An 18,304-nucleotide genomic window follows, 5' to 3' on the forward strand; every position below is an offset into this window, starting at 1 on the left:
TGACTAAATCGCATTCTGCTTTTAATGCGGCATACTGTAATCACTATACCACATGGTTAAAATTTGCAGGATGCACACAGTGTATACATAAACGTACAAGTGTACTGTAATGAAACATTGCTAAGTAAATATTTGCTTCATATTTTATACCACATAAAGTAAAAAACCTCCTAAATAGGACAAGTGGTGCAGTTTACCATAACAACCAATCAGCTTCTAGCGATCATTTATTATGTACAGTTTACAAACAGCTATAATCTGATTGGTTACTACAGTACAGAAAACCTCTGCACCTGTTCTCATAAAAAGGTTAATCTCCTTTATCTACCATGTGAAAGTAGAAGCATATAATACTTCTGCATTTCTAATTGTGCATTATTAGTTCAATATTTCTTGTGGAAAAAACTGGGACTTTCCATGGAATTAGGCATTTTTGTTAATCATTTCTATTTATGAAAGTTGTACTACAACCTGGCAAAAAGATTTTACTAAGGTGACTCATTCAGAGTTCTAGGTTCTACTACATGCAACTGTCTTTACTGGGGTGGTGCCTTGCTAGTTCTTCACAGCAGAATTGGCAAATCAGTATTGTTTACCAAGTTAAAAATGGCATTATGCTTCAGGTACGAGAAGGATATACAGTATATCACATATATCTGCTGTTATAATACCTATAATTTTCTATGGAGACCTGCAGTCAATTACCAAGATCCGAAACACTTAGGTTTTCAGAGTTTGACCCTGATTGGTAAAATTACAAATGGCCCTTGCATTGGCCTAATGCTATACACATTTCAATGTGTTCATTGTCCAATCACATTTACCGGCCACCCTATCAGTACTTTTAGAATAATATCAAGCTGACAAATATGGGAAACCAAACTTGATTTGCTCAATTTATGGACTGCATCCCAATTGTGTGTGCTGGATGATGTTTAACTATTGTGATAGGATCACTGGTAAAGTGGTCTGTGGCAGGTACATTTGTCCCAGATTCCTGTCTTTTGTGTTTTAAATCCTCAGGAGAAAGTCTGCAGTGTAGCAGGCTTGAGTTTCGGCTTTTTGAAAAGCCGGTTTGGGACCTGGGGGTTGTGGGTGAGAGGAGAGGGAGGGCTCCACCCACGGCCACTCCAGGTTTTGGTTCTCGCAGCCTGATAACAGGCTTGTTAGTTTTCCACCTGAGAGTGGCCAATATAAGCCTAGTGTGTTTAGGGCTGATTGTCTCACCTGGGAGAGCAGGCAGGGAGTTTGCTCAGAGACACTTGAAAACCTATCTGTAAGTGTTGTGCTGTGCCTTGGTGGCTGGTGAGGGCATTAGGCCCTGCCAGGTTCTGGTAGTGAGGGAACTACCTGTGAAGTTAGTGCCCCGACAGGGCTAGGATTTATGTTTATGTTTTCTTTATGTTATTTCTGACATTGTACAATAAAGACTGGCGCCGACCAGCTTGTACTCGAATACAGTCTGGCGTACTGTTTCCCGGCTGCCTTGTGTGTAAGGAAGGAGTCCCTTACCCTGGAGAGGGACCTCCTAATCTGACTGTGTCACACTATGTACATTCTTCATAGAGATCTTGCTGTAAACAATCACTGAATTCAATGGCAGCTAGAGCATATTCCATACATTAATATATATTATCCTCATATAATCTTTGCTTGTCCATTCAAACAAAATATTCCCTGATTTTGTAGAGACAATCAAAACTTTTTAGTATCTTTACTCACAAATGTTTGAGCAGTTAAATGTTGATTGCGGTGTCATGTATTGGCCCTCTCCATTTTATACAACAGCAAGCTATATACTATATTATGTGGTATCCATTCAATTCTTAATCTGGATAGTTATGATTGAGAAGCCAATTTACAAATAAGCAAGCAGCTTAGTTCACTGGCAACAGAAACTGTTGATTGTTATCCAAGTCTAAGATACAATCTGTTTCTCTGTATTTGTCAAAGTTCTTTTTTCCAGTAAACAACATATGATAAATGTGAAATTATAGGTATTCTGCAATGGATAGTGTACACATATAACTATATAGGAACATCATATGTAAAATACATGTTTCCAACATGGCTGTTTTCATTGCAAATTTCTAATTGTAAATATGCAGCTTCATTAAAAGCAGAAAATACAAAACAATTTGTACTAAACTAATGAGGCCCATTATAAATAAGAGTTGTGCAACATAATTTAAAGCTTCTGTATGTAAGACATTTTGGTTTTTCTAGAGGATCTATTGGCCATATGGAGAAAAATAATAAATCTGTCTGAAATGGGCCAGATAGGGCTTTTCCAAGTTTAAGAAGCCACCCAAGCTGGTGACAGCTTCCCCATGTGCAGTATGGGATGTCCTTCTATTACTAATGAAATCCCAGGATGGCACTAGCAGAGGTAATTGCACAGGAAAACATACTTTAAACTTCCTATCGGCTGATGTATGAATTTGTTGTGGACCCGGGGTGGTGATAGGAGCAGACACAGAAGCAGACTTAAATGAAAAAGTGGAGTTTTTAATAAGTGACTTAGAAGACATGGGAATGGCAAATAAAAAGTCCAGGTATAGCACTAAAGTGCACTTGATAACTGTAGTTGGGGTTAATGGGAAATGTCCAGATAGTGACAGGCAGGAACAGTCCAGTAAACAAATATGGTGAGCTGTATGATGGGCTGTAACTGAATGCAGGAATAATGAGCTATAATGAGTGCAGGTATGGTAAGCTGTAACAAATGCAGGTAATGAAGTCCAGCTGGGAGTGAAGGGAGGCAAGGTGCAGGGAACAGCAGGTTCAGGTACTCAGGCAGGTGAAAGGTATGTGGAGGGTGCAGGGTAAATCCAGCAGGTTGGAGCAGGAAAGGTTCAGGCTAGTAGCGTAACAGACAGGCAGGCAGGTAAAGCACAGGTACTCTCTCTCAGCCGTAGCTGAGAAACATTGCACTGGCAAGGAAGGAAGGCTCTGGACCTTCCTAAATACTCAGTGCCGTGCTGTTACTGGCTGGAATGAGCACATGACCTATCAGGATTGGACAGCCAGAATCACATGGCGCAGGCAAGATGGCGGCGCCCATGCGAATGGAACGGAAACACCACCAGACCTCACCAGGCCTAGTGACAATGTGCCCGCACAGAACCACGCGCAGCCAATGCCCTCGCCAAACACTAGCACCACTGCCAGAGACCCCCGCCATAACGACCTCACAGATAATACCCGGTGACTACCATGCCGAGAAACCCTGGCCGTGACAATGTGAATACAGGAAGAGACATATCTACAATAAAGACATATTGGTGGGGAAAAGGCTCAGCTTTATTTAATTATTTATTGAAAAAAGAGGGAAATGGTATGGTGGCAAAGAAAGAACAGCCCTACACACAGATGTAGATGGGGGCCAACTGCCAGCCCATTATCAACAACTTAAGGTATTCAAACTCCCCTGCCAAAGACATGACCATTGGTGTCACTGATGGCAATAGAGTAGAATCAGTCTACCTATTTATTGGTGGAGAGAGCACCACAAGACCTACAGCAAGACAGCTGCTAACAACAATAGCCGTGGCAGGGGGTGGTACTTACAAAGTGCCAAGAGATATCCCAACCAGGAAATCACCATTAAATTCAAAGTACTTGGCCACAAAAAACCACCCATTACTATAATAGGACTAATCAAATTGGACCATAACAAGGGGACAACCCTTCAGTGTTTAATTCTTGCTCACAAATGTGTTCTGACACAGTCTAGTAGTTTAAATTCCACTAGGCATATCATTTCCATTCTGTCTTCCTATTGCTAAAATAAAGCACTGTAATTTGAAAAGTATATTACATTTATTGTTTTATTTCAAGAATTCTAAGAATCTTTATTATTTTAATGAATCTGCTACTATAAGGCTGGGCTTTCAGTTCAGTGCACATGTGTGGCTCGGCAAAGCCATGGCCACATATGTGAAATCTGAGTAGTGAAGTGATACAGTAAGTGTTTTCTTTAGTTAAATTGTGGTGATAGAAAATATTTAGCAAATATAGAAAAACTTCTATCACCAGATCTTGATAAATCTAACACTATTATTATAGTTGTACTACATTGCAATTCATCTTTCTCATCTCGTAGTCTGCAGAGTACAGAAACAATGTACAAAGATTGCCAACTGTGGAGTCCTCACCTATGCCACTTTTATTGGGGGAATATTGTAGGAATCGGTACACCGCCGGCCATTCTAATCCCGACAGCGGTAGCCCGGCAGGGGTGAAGATCCTGATCATTAATTAAGGTAAGTATCGCTAACCTTACTCCCCCTCTAACCCTCCATTAGGGGTCCCTAACCATAACCTCCCCCTACTCCGAAGCCTAACCCTAAGTCTCCCGGGTGGGTGCCTAACCCTAAGCTCCCCCCAGGGGGTGCCTAACCCTAACTGCCCCTTCTCCTAGCCTGATCCTAACCCTCCCATGGGGTGCCTAACCCTAAGTCCTCCTGGGAGCCCTAAAACTTAACCCTCCTCCCCCATGGCTGTCCGCGCCTGGCTTAAATTCTTTTGGTATGCCAAGCATCTGGCTCCCGCCGTAGGTCTAATGATAGGCATCGGGATTTTGATGCCTGTCACTACTACTTTGCCGGGATTAGACAGTCGGGAAGCCGGCAGTCGGCATTTCGACCGTCGGCTTCCTGACTGCATCCCATGTTGTAATGTATGATAAAAATGCATACGTACCAATTCGGTTCAATCACTGTAAACTAGTGACTTCAATAAGGCTCCGTATGGTCCATATTAACAAAAAATTTTATATTCTACAATCTTAATTTTGGTGAGCTCCAAAATGGTCTACCTCATGGCCATAAGGTAGCAGATGTACGGAAAAAAAGAAACAAAATATATATTCAATGTCTACTTTCTGTATCTTTTGCATTTTATATCTGTAACTAACCTCTGCTTAATATGTGTGCTGTACTGATTATTTAGCCCAAATGTGATATTTTCACCAAGAACATGACAAAACCAGACTGTTTTTTTTTCTCCACAGGAAAAAAATCAGCCAAGATAACTGGAAAACCTGACAAAGTCAAGTACAAGTTAATTTATTCAAATAATCTGAACTCAAAAGCCCAGCAGAAAGACACAGGTTTTTAAATAACTTCAGTTCAGAAGTATTAGAAAGCCTCAATGTAATTTAAAAAAAAAAAATTTATATGGCCAAAAAAATAAAGTAAATCATAATATATACAACTACTAACATCAGTTCACACAACTATTATGGCACTCAACAAGTATGACAACAAGTATATATATACACTATAACCTGTGGAAAATGTTCTTATAGTTATGAAAACCAGAAAGTATTTTAGGCATAATGCTTCAACTAGAACCAAATCTCCATTCATTCTGGATAATATATCCCACAGTTGTATATACAAAGATAAATCTTGGCATAAATATAGTAGCATTACAAGTGATCCCACACATGATTGGAGGTTTTTTTATTATCTCTAGTCAAAATGATCAAGCTAGTTACTTACATCAATACTTGTTCCTGGCCTGTTGAGTTCTAGAGATTAGAATATTATCATTCTAATTCATACTGTACTTGCCTACTTTAGGGATCTCCTGATCAGAGCCATAACTTTTGGTTAGATAGGATGGCACTCGCCAAGAGTGCTGGTTGAAGGGAAGGGCGCTCCCTAGTTCAGTCATACATTTAAAGTTCTACAAATTATGATGCCAGGGAAGGCTCTGCAAATTACCCCAGTCTTGCTTTTTGCTCTGAGATCACAAAGCCTACAAGATGTGGCCCAGAAATGCAGCATGTGTGACTTCATGATGCAGTTGTGTAAAATTTTAGTTAGTCAATTCCTTCACTTTGCCAAGGGTGCCTGACCCCTTAATTAAGTCACTGCTGCTGAAGGGGAGGTGCAAGTGGTAAGTGCAGGGAGCATGGTGGTGCAATTTACCTCATAATGGCCTCGGCCACACTGCGCAGTATCACTGTTCATGATATCATAAAGCAGGGCGATCACTCGCTTTCTTAAAAAGCGCGTCATAAATATTCTGTCCCACCTACTTCCCTATTGAATCGGGTGAGTGTACTGCTCTTAGCAGTCTGTGAAAACTCCCTGAAATTCAGGAGTTTCTTAGACATTTTAGTAGAATAGGAAAACATGTTTAAAACCTCAAGCTCACAAGTAGAGTCTAAGGAACGCTTTATTAGTTTGCTGATATGATTCAAATATTGAGCAAAATTAGATTTTTTTAATAGTTCTTACTGTTAATTTTGTGCCTCAGTTTGACAATTGAAATATATTTGTCTTACGGCAATGCAAAATATTCATGCTTCATAGCACATATTTTATATTAGAGATAAACTAAGTTTTCAAAACTGCTTAGTGAAATATTTAATTCTGAATTTGGCAGCAACAAAATTTGGCCTTAATTAGCTTTTCTTGGAATGGTAGAGCAAAGCGCAATGATTGTATCGTTGGAACTTTGCAGCTCTGTGAAACGGCTGGTTGTACCTTAAAACACTTTTGATAAACTTTTCTACTTTACAAGTGTCCCTTTTCAACAGGAGTCTCCATTTTAAAGAACACCACAGGCAAAGTAAGTATTTTATCTACACTGAGGTCGCATCAAAGAAAGATATTTTCACGATGACAAACATGCTAATTATATAAATTTTATTGCCTTTGCTATGAGTTAAAAAGCTAAACAATTTATTATTCAAAGATATACTGAACAGATGGCTTATTGTTTCAACAAAAATGGCACCTATGCAAAATGAGTCTGCTTTGAGGGCATACAAACATAACTCACTAAAAGCTGTGGTTATAATTCAAGCAACACATTTAAAACATATTCGAATTCAATCAACATTATTTGATGGTCTATGTTTCTAAAGCTGCAGTGTTTCATATTTAAATGTACAACGGTTAATTTCTGAGATTTTCACAGAGATCGCTGAAAGAAAAATGACAGTACATCATAAAGTAGTAAAAGTTAAACAAACTGAAATATTATTTAATATGTTTCAGTATCCCTTGAGTTGACCCCCTTCTGGCAGCTATCAATGTCAACAGTCATTTTTAATAAATATCTATTAACTCTGAAGAGTGAGATGGAACATTATGCCCATTCTTCCTTGTGAAATTGCTCAAGCTGGGTCAGTTTAGTGGAGGAAAGGCGACTGAGGTTTTACACAGACTTTCAATGGGATTAAGGTCAGAACTCTGTGTTTTGGATCACTGTCCTACTGATAATCAAATTTTCTCCTCAGTTTGAGTTTTATGACAAAAAAGGTAGAAATATTTTGACCAGTATTTGTCAGTAATGTGAACCGTTAAATTTAAACTAGGCAAAATGGTCTGTTTCTGCCGTTAAAAAGCCTTCCCATACTTAATGCTGCACTGCCATACCTACTCTGTCATGGTGTTATGTGGTTGCCGTGCAGTGTTTGATTTGTGCCATTCAGTATGTACAGTAAATCTTAGCATTTTAGTGGAATTAGACTATAAGTTTTTTTCTGCCAAATCTCTGCAGTATCTTCTAGATGGTGATATGTAAACTTTTTGTAAAACAATTATACATACTTGCCTACTCTCCCAGGAGTCACAGGAGGCTCCCGATTTTTCAGGGAACCCCCCACACTCCTGAAAGTGTAGGCAAATCTCCCGCATCCCGCCCACTTCCTAGTGAAGCGGGCAGGATGGGGAGATTTTCCAAGCAATTTGCGGGTCCGTAGGGAGGGTGCGGGGCTAAATGACGCAAATCATGGCATTTAGCCCTGCCCCCTCCTCGCGGACCCACAAATCGCGGGGCTTTCCTGTAAAGGGGGCAGGCCTTATGACGGCCGATGACAGCGGCCAGGTCCCCTCCCAGGAAGGTGCAGCAAGAAGTCGGTAAGTATGCAATTATATGATTTTTCAGTTGGAGGATAGTGCTGTGTTCTGTCTCTCTTTAAGCTACAGGTACCCCATACTGTATGGAGCAATGCTGATGTCACAGCACAACCTGGCCAGCCAAAATGCACTACTGTGCGGCTTGTCTGCGCATCTTCTTTGTACTCCATAACAGAGAATGTTACCTGTACGGAGACTGTATATTACAATAAATCCCCTAGTATTACCACTATTTCACCACTGCTGAGTATATTATAAGTGCCACAGCCACAATGGGCTATATATATGTACTGTAGGTATGTGATATTCCACTCTGCACACCAGGTACATTAACCCCATACATTCCTGGCAGGATCTGTTGTACAGTATGCCTGTATTGTATACCTACTGCATGCCAGCATTAACCCTGTGTTATCCTGTAACTTGTTCTGCCTGGCTAAATAAACAAAATCTGGTTAAGTTGTTCATCATGAGGACTGCTAATACCTATAAACATATATAGATTCTGCCTATATTTTGTGTGCTCTAAATGTCATTTGGCATGAGGCTGTATTCAAACAATTTTCTAATTTTTTTTCCACATTTTCATATGTTTTTGATGTGCATGGTATTCCGGGACATTAATAATTTTTGACATCCTCATGACCATCACTAATTCTTTTGTGCCACTCAAGCACATGTGAACGTGACATTCAATCTGCTCCGTAAGCCTCGGTTAGCGTACAAAAAGATTTGGTGGGCGTTTTGTTCAATTTAACAAAAATTTTAAATGAACACGTTGCTCTACTTTTGAACTAAGGATTTTTACGCTATGTGACAGAAAACTTTTTGTGGGAAAGGGATGAAACTTGTAAAACCGTTTTGGGATAGTTCAAGGTCAATGTTCCTCCACTCCCTTTTAACTCACACAGGATGTTTTTTTCCAAGAACAGTCTCATTATTTAATTGCCACCCCTCATATACTGTATATGCATACCACTGTTACACCTGTGCCCTCCTCTGTCTTATGCTACTCATTCTACCTGCTTCAATAATTCTAAGAACTGGTTAAGCTGTACCATGTGTGGACTAACTGCCACCAGCAGAAACAACTGCCTTACATTTTCAACACAATATGTACCTTGGCTAAGTATATTGTACAGTATTCAGACATAGAAATCTAACTGGAGGACTACTGTACCTAGCATGTCTGCTTGCACTTCACACTCAGCTGACAGGTCATAGGCTTAGTACCCAGGTAACCAGCATCATGTTAATTCTATACTCTGCCAATACATTATGGCACAGGTTCTCAAACTTGGTCCTCAGGACCCCAAACAGTGGATGTTTTCCAGGTCTCCTCGCAAAATCAAAAGTGAAATACTTAGCTTTACCTGTGGATCTTTTAAAATGTGTCACTTATTAATGGATACACCTTGTGCACCTGCAGGGTGACCTGGAAAACGTGAACTGTGTAGGGAGGATCAAATTTGAGAACCACTGCATTATGGGGTCAGAATGTTGTCACAGATTATTAAGCTAATAAATGTGACTTCATTACTGCCATCTCTAGTCCTCCTTTTGGTGATCTTGCAGCCTAGTGGGTGCAAAAAATGGTTTTGTGAATAGTAATTATATGATAGTAGAATGGATAATAAATTACACAGATTTTGGGAGATTTCTTGGTAAAAATAATAATAATGTACAGTTGTTATACACCAAAAGTTATCACTGTTGAGGAATAGAGTAAGTATTGTAGAGTTCATCATAATTGTTTTACTACTGTATAAGTACTCTTAGGCCCTGATTCAGAGCCGCTCGCTGCCTCTGCCCGCATGCTGAGATTGTGGGTGTTTTTTTTTTGTGTTCTCCGGCCACTAGTAAAGCTGTGGGAGCCCACCCACAGCTTGTGCAAGTGGCCAGCAGACCATTGCGATAATCGACCTTGCAATGAGACCCTACGGTAGGGTCTAGGCTGCCGCAAGGCCGAGTGTACTTCCTGCTCTAATAGAGCAGGAAGTCCACCACTGACATCAGTAGTGATGTCAGTAAGACCTCCCTACAAAAGCCAGGTGTTCCTAAGGTAAGGCCTGCGTTTGTCCAGCCACCCCCCCTACCCACCCACAAAATGGGGCGAGCTGTCACTCACCATCGACAGCCACCCCATCTTGTTTTGCGAGCCCCATAGCGACTGAACTTCAGTCGCTCAGCAGGGCTCATGCACGGTGCATTCGCAGTGCCGAAACATTGGGCCGCTTGCGAGCGGCTCTGATCAGAGCCTTAGTGCCTAGAGCAGGCCTAGCCAAACTGTGGCTCTCTAGCTGTTGTAAAATTACAAGTCCCCGCATGCATTGCCACAGTTTTATTATTAGGGAATACTAAAACAGTTGCATGGTATGCTGGGACTTGTAGTTTCACAACAGCTGGAGACCCGCTGGTTGGCCAGGCCTGGCCTAGAGGGTGCATTACTTTTACTTTTTCCTACCTAGCCCTACAAGCCTCAACATAATAGAAGCTCTTACAATGATTAAAATAGGGTATGCAGTGCAAAATCCCCCCTGTTCCTATGCATTTGTGTATATAAAGTATGTGAAGGCTGACACATCTTCTACTTGGCACTAGCACCCCTCCCATATGCCCATAGATGATTTTAATAAGAACAGATGCTGCATTGCCATCTAAAGATTAGGGAGCACTAATATGGTAAATCCTTAATAAATTGATTTAATGTGTTAGGATAAGAACTGTTAGGGACCTATCTAATAGGGTTCACATTAACATACATACATGCATGCATGCATGTAGGGGGGGTTTCAGAGTACCTAGAAATGCCCCCTGCCTATTTCTCCATCTACCTGCACCCCCCTCCAGCTGCTGCAGGTTGGCTTCATTTGCCGGGTGCCTGCTGAGATTTTGTTACCAGAGGGCACCCAGCTCCTTCCCCACAGCGGCAGCCAGCGGATGGAGCTCACTCCTGAGCTCCGGCTCCCGCAGTGAACACTGTGGAAGAGACGTCATGACGTCTCTCCAATAGATCCGAGGAGCATTCAGACCAGACGACAGCGGATGCAGGAGCGTGGCTTAAGGTAAGTATTGTGTATGTAGACACTACAACTGGGGGAATAACTACTGGAGTCACTACTAAAGGGGCATTACCACTGAGGGCACTAGTAAAATGGGCATTACTAATGGGTGCATTACCACTTGGGGCACTACTAATGAGGGAATTATTATAGGAGGCATTACTACTTGTGGCATAACTACTGGGGGTGTTACTATTGGTACTATTGGGGGGCATTACTACAGGGGGCAATACTAATGGGGGGCACTATTACTGGGTTCATTACTAATGGGGGCACTACTAATGGGTGCATTACTACTGGGGGCACTACTAATGGGGACATTCCATAGGAGACACTGCATGAGGGGCATCACTATTGGGGGCACTGCATAATTGGCACTACTACTGGGGGATTGTGTAAGGGGCACCACTACTGTGGACATTGTATAAGGGGCACTACTACTGTGGGCTTTGTATAAGGGACACTACTACTGTGGACATTGTGTATAAGGGGCACTAATATGGGCATTGTGTAAAAGGGGCACTAGTGTGTGTCATAACATGAATAAGGGACTACTGTGTTGCGTAAATTGCACTGGTAGTTTATATTTTGTTCATACATACTGTTACGCATTGTGCATAAGCAAGTTGTATGCCCAGATGCCTTGCTATTTATATCATTTATTGTTATTTATATTCAAATTTTTGAAGTACACAATAAAGTGAATGTTGCAGGATTATTCTGGTTAGACTTTTTTGTCATTGGTTCTGTAACTAATTATTTGGAAAACCATTTCCAAAATCTTGAGTTTACCACTGCATGGTGGATGGGCTCTTATGTTTGGGAAAATATGGTCTAATAACCTTATGTATGCTCCAAGTTAGTTACAGAGTTTATTATAATTGTTTGACTATCTGTGTTCTTAGTGCTTAGAGTGTGCACTGCATTTTAATTTTTCCTGTGATGAAGAAAATGTGAAATGTTTATTTAAGGATGGAGCTCATCCAGAGAGACATCAAGGTTTTATTTTCTTCTCTGATGATTTGTGACTAGCCATGGTAATGCAAAATTTTATTTAATAGTGAAACCTTTATATATGGGTGATGGCTTTAGGTTTACCCTGGTCCACTATAGCTGCTACATTGGTAATTTACTTATGATTTTCAAGGGGTGGGGGGTGTTGAGTATAGGTATAGGGCACACAATTTTGTTGGTCTTAATACTGATTTAAAACTTAATATGATTTAATATAAATATACTCGCACAATTAACAAAACCTACATTGGTTCCATTGAAATTAACCATCAGTATAGGGAACAACTGATAAAACAGTTAACTTTCATAAGATGGTATTTCCGAATAATTTTCTCCATTATAGAAGTGCCCATTATAGAGCATTAAAAATTAATATTCCAAAGGGTCATATTATGCAAATTAAAAGTAATTGCTCAATCAAGGAGTACCTTAAACTTCAAGCTAAGGAAATAATTGAAATAATTGGAACAGGATTATTATAGAGATTGGTTACTAAAGCCATATGAAGTTTGATAGAAATACATTTTATTTTAAATTGGATCCAATGGCTGAATTTATTTAACAACAGAGCTGTTATTATATTATTTATATTATCAACTTAAAAAATTGACCATGATGTTCTAAATTCCAATATAAATTGGGTGAAATATTTAAAGATAGTATACCCTGAATGCCAATGTACCCCTTCGATTTAATCATTTGGGATATTAACAGGTATTACATGTAAGCACACTATTAAAGGTGCTAAAGAAATGTATGCTAAAAATGAGCAATCTATAGTTTTGTTGTGTGTCTGCCACAATGTAATTGTAATCAGCAGTACATTGGCAGAACAACAAGTTTAATAAAGAGAGAATTCAGTGTACATCCATAGTGTGCTAGGCATTTTATATTGTCACAACAGCCTGATGGTCAGTGGTGAGGGACACCTACAGATGACCTCTTGGAGCAGTGATCACTTTAAATTCCTCTTTAGGCAGGAGGTACCAGCGGATCGATCTCCCACTAGATGACCTGAATGAGTGATCGGATTAAAATGCTATTTTATTAATTTGATTGTTTTTTTTTTTATTTTATTATTACTAAAATAGGCTCACATAGTCTTAAATAAGTATTTTTGTAAATTTTCTTGTTAGGTGAGAAAATCAATTAGCATTAGTGGCAAGTTACACCTCTGTCTCTGAATCCTTCTACATCAATATTGTTCAAGTTGTAACCATGGACATTCATTTTCCTTATGGCTGTGTTTTAAATCACAGCAGTAGATTACAATACTAGATCGTGTGTTTACTGTCATAATTTTCCAAGAAATGTTACTAATACTGTTTTCTAGTAACTATTATATTCATCTTTTATTCATAAAGCACCACAAGCGCTCTGTAGCACCAATCAAATTGCATATGACAAACAAGTTACATAAATACTAATTTATATGATACAAACAACTTTATGACTTTACGTAAAAACATAATTGCATTGTTCAATGACAGTTATGTAGAGAAGACAAAGGGAGAATGGCCATGCAGGCAAGAGCTTACAATCTAGAGGGGACATGGATGTATACATTTGGGAGAAGAAAGGAGAGTAAAGGAGGCCAGAGACTGGAGAGGGGTGGTAAGCTAAAAATATATTCTAATGCAAGTGCACATATGAAGGCTGGGAGGCTGGAAGAAAGTCTAAGAGCATATGAGTGCATTCCAAATATTGACAGCAATACAGGAGAAATACTAAAAATCAGAATGAGAAGATGTGAACTATCAACCCTAATGACAAAGTATTTTAAATGTGTTGTAATTGATTCATTATAAATATTATGAAATACACTGTACATAGGAAAGAACTTAATTTTATTATATACTACTGTAAATTATTATATATTGATATTTGATTGATCACCACTTTTATAAAGTTACCTTAAAGTTGGTCTAGTGCTCAAAATTCTTTTGGTGTAAAGCAATGGTTCTCAAACTCTGTCCTCAGGAACCCACACAGTTCACATTTCCCAGGTCACTCAGAAGGTGCACAGGTGTAGTCATTAATCACTGACATATTTTAAAAGATCCACAGGTGGAGCTAATTATCTCACTTGTGATTCTGTGATGAGGCCTGGTAAACATGCACAGTTTTGGGTCCTGAGGATTGGGTTTGAGAACCTGTGGTGTAGAGCACAAGAATTTGATTAGCTTATTTGATGTATAGCACCATGCTCTTTATGGTCACATGATTGCTTTAAAGCAAGATTATTTATTTTGTTGTATCACTAATACTACAAGTTTGTTATATCGACTAGTGATAGGATCATGCAACTTCAGTAAGGTGGTTATGAATTATACATTTTATAAAATTATACAATTCACTAATTTTTGCAAGTGTAAGAAATTGAAGAGTTTTGTTTTTTTATTTAAAAAAGCAATCAAACAAACAAACAAATTACCTTTTTTTGGAACTGCGGTCACTCTGTATATTAGATCCCTGAAACACTTCATTGATTTTCATAATGTAGCTGTAAATTGTATCAATCAAGTAAGTGACTCTAAAGGAATTCTTTAAGATGATCACATACTGAATTTGACTTTATGTCTTCAAAATCTTTATATGATGTATTATAATTAAGTTTCCTGTTCTGAATTGCCAGTGTTTGTCTTTTTTAGACAAGATTTGTTTTTAGTTAAATTCTGTTCTAAAGAATTTAATATTGTAGTTATTATGTCAAATAAGTGTGTACACATTGTAGTGATTCACAGCTTTACATTTTTTTAGGGTTTTTTCACAATTATTTTTGGTCCAATGCTCTATTTGTGTGGAATTTGTATGTTCGCATGGGTTTCCTCTGGGTAATCTAGTTGTCTCCTACAATCCAAAAATTTACTGATAGGTTTACTGTTCATTTGGTATGGATTATAATCTGTAAAATCCATTGTTGCAAGGAGTAAAGTGAATTACTACATTTTCTCTGTAAAGCACTGCAAAATATGTATTTACTATATAAATAATAGTTAAGAAAAAAATAATACATTGTATGCACTGTGAACAAAAAAGATAGCAAGTTCTGTATGTTGATGAATTAATGTCCATATATTTAAACATTTAGGCAGGGCCTTTATGTATTTTTGTAATAGTAATTATTTTAAATCCCCCTTGCACCTTAACTACTCCTTCAATAGTGCAATAAAACACACTGAAATTTTGTACTAGTAAAATATTACGGAATGTGTCATTATACAACATTCAGATATCTATCTCTATTAGAATATATATTTATTTATTTTAAAATTATATCTTCTGCAAAATTAAATGATGAAATGCAAAAATAAATGTCATCAATAAATTGAATATTTAGGCAGTAACAAAACATTTTCATTTAAATGAACAATGATCATGATTACCATGCATTACTACAACAGAAACAAAGTATTCAAATGGATATTTAGTACTATATTTATTATTTTAGTCCAAACTAATTAAATTGTCTGGATTATACAAAAAGGCCCAATGACATTAAAATTAATCTTGATGTACACAGGTCAGGTAAGTCAATAAAGTGTCAAGAAGACTATTAAAAAGTTAATTATCAATTGGTTGTCACTTTATTGCATATGCAAGCCTCTGGCAACACCTAATAAAAATCAAATAAATGCCTCTTAGATTGATTTTTAGCTAAGTGACTATAATGTTAAAAATACAATAAAGATTTTAAAACCAGTCTGCGTTTCTATGTCTCTATGTACTTTTGATTTTATTTTTTTAAGTGATTAGAGATGCAAATGGCTATAAGCTTTCATTTGAGAACATTTCAGTCTTGAATTATGATTTTATTTTCATTAATGAAGTGCTCTAGGTTGAAATGTATTGTTTTGTTTAAAGACAAGGTGCTTACAGTTCAGAAATGAACATACTGCAAACATTTAGCAATTTTAATGATACTGTATGACTGTTTTAAAGCACTCTATAGTAATAAAATATCAGTAGAACTCTCTAGAGAAATACATAGAGCTGTGCTTGATTGTTAAATATTTATTGACATAAAAAGTATAAATTAAGTTATATGTCCTAAGACAGAATGTATGCCCAGTATCACACTACCATCTTCCACTACAGTATATGCCACTCACAAAATCTAACAAGACAAAAAGGTCCCATGCCAGTGTTCGATGAAAGATGAGTTAACTATCATCCAACCCTTGTGTGTTTCCTATCAAAGCTAGGCCTCATAGTACAGGGACATGTCTTTAAAATAAGACACAAGCATTGGAATTTTAATTAGGACTTTGCAACAAAATAATAAAATTAAACACTCGTATTGAAAATAACAAATTGAAGGAATATTTAATCTTCTGAACTGGATTATTATACTGCTTATTTGCCTATAGTCCATAGGATATAACAGTTCTCATTAGTTCAAAGAAATTTGATTTGGATGAGAGTAAAACTAGTCCCAACCCTAAACCTACCATATTTGGTCAGTCACTATGCTTGTTCCTGCAGGCAATACCCAGTGGAATGAGTGCAGGATGTTAGAGATATGCTGTGGCTCTGGAGGATATGGGATAGTACCACCTGAAACATGGTTCTCACTTTGCCTTATGGGAGAAATAGCCCTACCTATCCCTAAGATCTAAAAAATATAAAAAAATGTAAGCAAAACTGTAAACCCTCAATTTTGAACTACACTAATCCTTAACTAAAACTAAAGATGTGCTGGTTTCGTTTACTGAAATACAAACACACCCGAATTTAGGAGTTACGAGTAGAATCATGTCCCAGTTTAGAATCAATTTGGAGTTCCGAGTAGAACAGAGTCCTGACTCAGGTCTTCTTGCAATTCAGAAATCTAATTTAAAACTGAATCTCATGTGTTTTGGATTGCAGTTATATTCCACCCTTATGCTTTCAGCTGCTGTGAGGTACTAATGGAACAAAAACAGATCCAATGTAAATTATTTTAACTGTTTTTATACATTTTTTAAAAATTCAAAACCACAACTGAATACGAACTTAAACACCTCAGGGTGGTTTTGCCAAAACTAAAACATGTTGATGATTTAGAACCAAAATGCGGGGGTATGCACACATCATTAACTAAGACTCTTACCTTAACCATGGTCCTTAAAATTATAATTGTATTTAAAATAGAGATAAGCAGTTTGGTTTTGACTTGGATCTTCCCATCAAGTTCAACTTTCATAATGAGGCAAACCGTCATCTTTTATGGACATCTGCATTGAGATGTCAGGGAAAGATGATGTTTTGTCTCGTTTGAGATTCAAACTTGGCATGAAGATCAGAGACAAAACCAAACCTATGATCTCTAAATTAAAAATGACAGATTGTTATGATTAGGAGCATGGCTACCCATCCCCTGCATAACCATAGTGATAGAAATGTGTCTTGGATGTGTGACTGTTGTCTGGAGCACAGAAAGATGTCACTGACAATGAGTACTGTATATCTCTGTAAGGAGGTGCATGTGTTTTATATCTTCTTTCCAATGAATAATCATTTTTTTATGCTCTATTTATCCACTCACTCTATTATGGATCCAAGAAAACACCATGTGGGACTAAGTGACAGGACAAATGCTATGGACACATATAGCTGAATTACTGTATCTTTTATTGAACTGGCTATTTCCATGATAAACGTCATTGACAACCTCTCTTCTGTAGCTACACATTGCTAACCAGGAAGCCACTGCCCAGAGCTTGCAGTTCATGTGCGGCTCACTGTACATGTGACTTCCGGTTTAATGAGGTCGATAACAAAGCAACTTCCAGGAATGCGGTCCACATGGCTCCATAGCAGAGGATCCTTCCAGACTGTCAATGGATGATGCCAGCAAAGATCTAGAGAGATCTATGCTTTAAGTACTCGACCGTGTTTGCTGGGACACTGTATTGGATTAGATACAAACAGAAACTCCGGATGACCACTTCCAGTTATGGGTGCTTTTGGCATTGAATTTTCCAATTAACTTACCAATTAAGTATGATACACACTAACATAAATACTGGCCTAAGTTAGAATCTTATCTCACAAATCCTGCTCCCTTTGAAGAAGTACAGAATGGACAAAACATGTTGGGTCCTCCTCCACCTACCAATATATGGACTAAAAACAACTATCTGATTGAGGGACTGCACTACCTAGCACTTTATGTGCCTTTTTACTCAACTAAGCTTTATTGTATGATGTATTCTTAACCTATTTTATAAATATTCTTGTACTGTATCCCCATTTTTTGTCTTTTTTATATATCCCCCTTTTTTCCCTATTATTATAATAAATGCAGTTTTTTTTCATATAAACCATATCCAGTTTTTTTATTATTATTATTATTTCATTTTTTCC

At 38.0% G+C, this 18,304-nt stretch overlaps 1 protein-coding gene across 1 annotated transcript in view; it reads right to left on the reverse strand.

Annotated features, from left to right (window-relative positions):
• The window catches only part of GRID1 (glutamate ionotropic receptor delta type subunit 1), a 326,741-nt gene extending 309,582 nt beyond the window's left edge, over positions 1 to 17,159 (reverse strand). Inside the window, exon 1 of the mRNA XM_088472239.1 lies at positions 17,049 to 17,159. Within this exon, the coding sequence (XP_088328365.1) occupies positions 17,049 to 17,159 (111 nt within the window). The remainder of the gene's footprint in view (positions 1 to 17,048) is intronic.
• Positions 17,160 to 18,304: the final 1,145 nt, after the last annotated feature.

This window comes from Taudactylus pleione, unplaced genomic scaffold (assembly GCF_031769625.1).
Source record: "Taudactylus pleione unplaced genomic scaffold, aTauple2 ptg000121l, whole genome shotgun sequence".
NCBI classification, from domain to species: Eukaryota; Metazoa; Chordata; class Amphibia; order Anura; family Myobatrachidae; genus Taudactylus; species Taudactylus pleione.